Genomic DNA, 4,645 nt, shown 5'->3' with positions numbered 1-4,645 from the left:
TAATTAGTATATATTATGTGATATTGTATAATTTATTTTTCATATTGTATCATATACAATTTCAATTTTCTCTCTTATTTTTTTTTTATACATAATGTCTTCTAGCTATATATTTACTTGCTTACTTATCACATTCTCTTCTCTCTTTTTATCTTTTAAATTTATCTCGGAACATTTTCTATCTCCTTCACTTTCACTAATATCACTTTCTCTCTCTCCTCTCTTATCGTATTATCTCACCTCACTTTCTCTCATTCTTTATTCCCTTATCCTTTCTTCTCTCATCACTTTTAAATTTATATAATTTAAAAATTTACATTTTATTTTATTATGTAAAAAGTCAACACTTAATAAAAACAAATAGTTAATGCCACATTTTAATACAATTTAAAGCCAAACATAATATTGTAAAAAAAAATAATACAATCCAATACAGCATGACCTTAAGGTGTAGGTTAAGCACTAGTGCCATTAGTACAGATGCCCCAGCCAAAGCAATAAATGAATAACAAAAGCAATGGAACCAAATATTGATGGCCAACAGCATAATCCACGCCCTTTTGAAAGCAGTTGAACCTCTAAAAATCTCTGAAGTGAAAAACCCTCTGTACTGGGGCCATAAATAGTTGTATATGTAGCATTGTCAAGTAAAATGTTTGACCAAGAATCTGACCAAAAGTTTACATCTTTAAAGTCTCCTCTGAACCTAGCAGCCGACTTGAAAACCGCCCAGGCTGCAAATCAAATCTTTACGAGGCATTTCGAATCCAAGATTCTACTATCATTACTTAGTGTCACCCTTCTTTTCTGCAACATCACTTGGCAGATCAAGTCCACGAGGAATTTTTCCAGGATAATTAGTGGTTGAAGAATCAGAACCTATCAAACTGCAGAGAACCAACACAAAATGATTTATGACACAGGGGTAGAACTAGTTAAAGGGTCTTTCTTAAAACAAAATGGCTTACCCTGTATCGATAAGAACCATTGATCGAAGCTCACAATTAGCAAAGCTGCAAAAACAGATTGCAATTTTTATATTTAGCCAGATGAATTTGGAAATTTAAAATCTCATATTTCATGATCTAAAAATGACCTTTCATGAAGGACTACAACAATAGGAACTGTCATAACCAAGCATGAGAATATTTTGAGAACAATGGAAAGCCATAATTGGCTATATACTACTTACTGTGTACATATTTCACTCTTTACTGTAGGATGGCAATCATTGCCGAATGCACTCAAAGTATGGTATAAATATCCACTGTGGGTTACAATTGCAATCTCCTTCTCCTTACGTGTCCACAACCTGGTCCCAACAGAAGCTTGTATTAGAGCTTAAATTTCCTTATGTAGATGCACAATTGACACCACCGCAACAATAATGTACTAAATAAAAAAAATGGGGTATGCTAAAGTTGATCGAGCAAGAGTACAAGAATTGCTAGTGAAAATTAACAAAATATATGTGATTATCAAATTAGTTTTGAAGGGGAAGAGAAGAAGAAACAACTACACTGTAGTCATCACAATTTTCACAACAAAGGCTTTACTTGAGTAAAACTTTTGTTGTGGTCTCTCCTTAGACCACCTCCATTTTAGCAATTTAAATGATTTTTCAACTTACAAACAAAATAAAGAATTGTTTACTATTGGAACTAGGAGATTACCATTTAAAAAACTGCAAGCCCCTAGCAGCTACATGCTCGTTTTTCTCTCTAACATCGGGCGTCCACAAAACATCTTCATCATCTTCTATCTGCACAAAGAACAAAGAATCAAGTACGAAATGAACCACAGTATCACAGTTGTGTGAATAAAACTAAGTAGCACAGATGATGGTCCTGATAATTAATGTCAATGGTGATGAATTACAAACCAGTGAGAAATCAATTGCGGGAAAAAGATGACGATACTCGCTGATGCTTCTTCTCTTATCACATGGATGAACCCCCTGAATAAAAGGAAAAGAATACACGCATATGAGAAGGGAGTCAAAATAAGATCACAAATGTTCATGGGGGACCAAAATTTATCCTAAAAGAGCAGAGTATGACTCTAGTTTATTATGTTACAGACAGACCAATTCAGGCGCTAGCAGGGATTATGGGTAGAAGTAAATCTATTCTCTTTTCATCTTCTACTTGAGAAAATTTCCATCTTATAAATTCCATAAATATTGCTAAAATAAATCTGTTAGAGCAGTCATAACATACCAAATGTTCTCGGCAAAGCTCTACTGCTATAAATGGTGGGCAATTTAGACTTGTAATGGCAGAACGGTCACTGTTTCCTACATTTGCCGCCATTAGAGAAGGTACATCAATCCCATCCGCGTAGGCTCCACCACCAAACACCCCAACTGCTGTTTGCATGGTCCTGCAACGCAAATAATGATAACACATAAAAAAAAGCCATAAATGAAGCAACATATTCTAATATGATATACATATATCTGTACAAAAAAAGGGAATGCATGAGTAAAAAAGCTCCTTGCTGCTTTCCTACAAACTAGCTTTAAACACTCGAAGAAGGTAATAAATGAAAATAAGAACACTTGAAGAAGTATTAAGCATACCTTAACAAAGGAGAAACGATGACTAGCTCAACTTTCTTGTTAAGTCCACATGCTTGAACATGTTTGTGGAGATTATCAACCTGTTATCATAACACAAAACCTATCAGTAACAGTACAGTTTAATGAGAAATTTTTTTTCACTTTCCATTCTTGTAATTTCAACAGACTCCCCTAAATTTTTCCAATAAATTCCTTAACTTTTACCTCAAATTACCCAATTCCCGGAAATTAGGAAACCCTATCAGTGATCAATGATGAATTTTTTTAAAGTGAAGTGACTAATATTTACCTGATTCCAGCCAAGAGGAGTAAGTTGCGCATCAAAATAGTCATAAGACATATATGCACTGTGATCTTTCTCGCCTGCAACATTGTGAACTCCTTGAGCATGCCTTACCTATACACATATACATTGCTCAGTTGAGATTGACGGATTTGATTTTCTCTTGTTTGAGAAAAAATTTCTTAGAGAAAATAAAACTTAAATGTGTATAAAATTTAGAACAATAGAAATATTTAAAAAAATCTCTTTTAAATTTTATAAGAAAAATATTTTTCTCAAACTTTTCTCTCAGCGAATTTTTCCATAATATCCGAATCACTCGAACCACAATTATATATGTATATATAGATCCCTCAAAAGTATGTAGAAACAAAGAGAAGTACCACATACCAGATGAATAGTTTTAGAACGGTGCAAGGGGTAGAGACTCTGACCAACCGTGGTGTTTTCCATATCTGGCTCTGCAACACATCAGAACCCAACACATTATACATACAACAAAAACATTATTGCCAAGTAAATCCCATGTTAAGAAAGTGGCATCAAACCAAAGATATTCGCTTTTGAAAGAATATACCAAAAGTATATTGTAAAGGAAACTGTTGAAAAAGCTGTTCTATTATTACCATTATGCACCCCAAAACCAAAACTAACAGAATTAATACCTCAACAATGCATTTAGAACAAAGAAACTGAAACAGTATATATGCTACCTCATCCATATCACATACAGATACAGACCGTTTGCCATTACATATCCAATCATAAAAATAAATATTCACGATCAAGACCAGCCAAGCCATTGTACGAAGTTGAATAATTAAGATCCAAATCACATTTAGCTAGAAAAGAAAAATATCTCAAACCACACAAAACCGAGTATCATCGTGAACGAGAAAATTGGTCGAGGACAGGACAGGGGCAAGGTAGGAATTTGAGAAACAAACCTGAAGGAGTAGAGGAGGAACAGAGAACAGGGGAAGGAGAAGCACTAAGATACGACGACGACGACGACGACGATGATGTTGTTGTTGTAGGGAGGGACGTACGGAACTTAGAAATCGGGGTAGGGGCAAGGTGGTAATTAAAATTAAGAGATGTGGTATATATAGCAGTAGGAGTAGCTATAATGGTCATGATTTGATTTAGTTTAGTTGTTGTGGAGTGTGGTTAATGGCGCGGGGTTCGATGTGAATGAACCAAAGCTATGCCAGCACTCGTCTCTGCGCGAGTGGCAGGCAGTTGGCCTTTGGCTCTAATGTGTCCAGCTACGCACACGGCGCATTTTAGATCTGCGTGCGACGAGCCGCGGCGTACGATTATGATCCCTTTATTGTTTGTTTTTCGGCTGGATACGCGTAGGGTTGGAGGAGCCGTTGACCAATTGACAAGTTTGTCAGAGAACGAGAGAGAGAGAGAAACTGCCGTGCTAACTTAAACCTTTTCACGTGTCTGCGCCTACGTCTTTTGACTAATTTAATAGATTTACGTTTTGATGTATAACCGATTAAAATTCTTATCACCAGCCGCCAAATGTCATTTCATGATTGATTAATCATTTACAGTATTTTAATAATAAATAAAATATAATAATTAACACAAATACCCTTCGATCTTTACATTATATGTTTATATACCTAAGCCCAGCTTTTATTTTTTGTGGGTAAACCTTCTACATCTACTCACTTTTTTCTGGGCAAAATCACTATAATTCAATTCTTTCTGCTATGTGCCAGCGCAGAGCCATATGATTATCTAAAACCAATAGCGTATCATAATTC

At 35.2% G+C, this 4,645-nt stretch overlaps 1 protein-coding gene across 1 annotated transcript; it reads right to left on the bottom strand.

Moving 5' to 3' along the window:
• Positions 1 to 351: 351 nt before the first annotated feature.
• LOC133778045 (phosphoglycerate mutase-like protein 1) lies at positions 352 to 4,305 on the bottom strand. Its single transcript, XM_062217862.1, has 10 exons — positions 3,812 to 4,305; positions 3,255 to 3,325; positions 2,871 to 2,978; positions 2,582 to 2,661; positions 2,220 to 2,382; positions 1,883 to 1,957; positions 1,674 to 1,762; positions 1,193 to 1,312; positions 969 to 1,013; positions 352 to 887 (listed from the first exon to the last, which is right to left on the bottom strand). The coding sequence occupies exons 1-10, from the start codon at positions 3,999 to 4,001 to the stop codon at positions 785 to 787; spliced, it is 1,044 nt and encodes a 347-aa protein (XP_062073846.1). The 5' UTR covers positions 4,002 to 4,305; the 3' UTR covers positions 352 to 784.
• Between the last annotated feature and the right edge of the window lie 340 nt (positions 4,306 to 4,645).

This window comes from Humulus lupulus, chromosome 5 (genome assembly GCF_963169125.1).
Source record: "Humulus lupulus chromosome 5, drHumLupu1.1, whole genome shotgun sequence".
Lineage (NCBI taxonomy): Eukaryota > Viridiplantae > Streptophyta > Magnoliopsida > Rosales > Cannabaceae > Humulus > Humulus lupulus.
This window is presented reverse-complemented; position numbering and strand designations above follow the sequence as displayed.

Excerpts from the sequence above, each read along its gene's own strand:
- LOC133778045 (XM_062217862.1), bottom strand. The coding sequence starts at position 4,001 with ATGACCATTATAGCTACTCCTACTGCTATATATACCACATCTCTTAAT. Across the intron at positions 1,958-2,219 it reads AGCTTTGCCGAGAACATTTG|GGGGTTCATCCATGTGATAA; the intron begins GTATGTTATGAC and ends CCTTTTATTCAG. Across the intron at positions 1,014-1,192 it reads AAGAGTGAAATATGTACACA|CTTTGCTAATTGTGAGCTTC; the intron begins GTAAGTAGTATA and ends CTGTTTTTGCAG.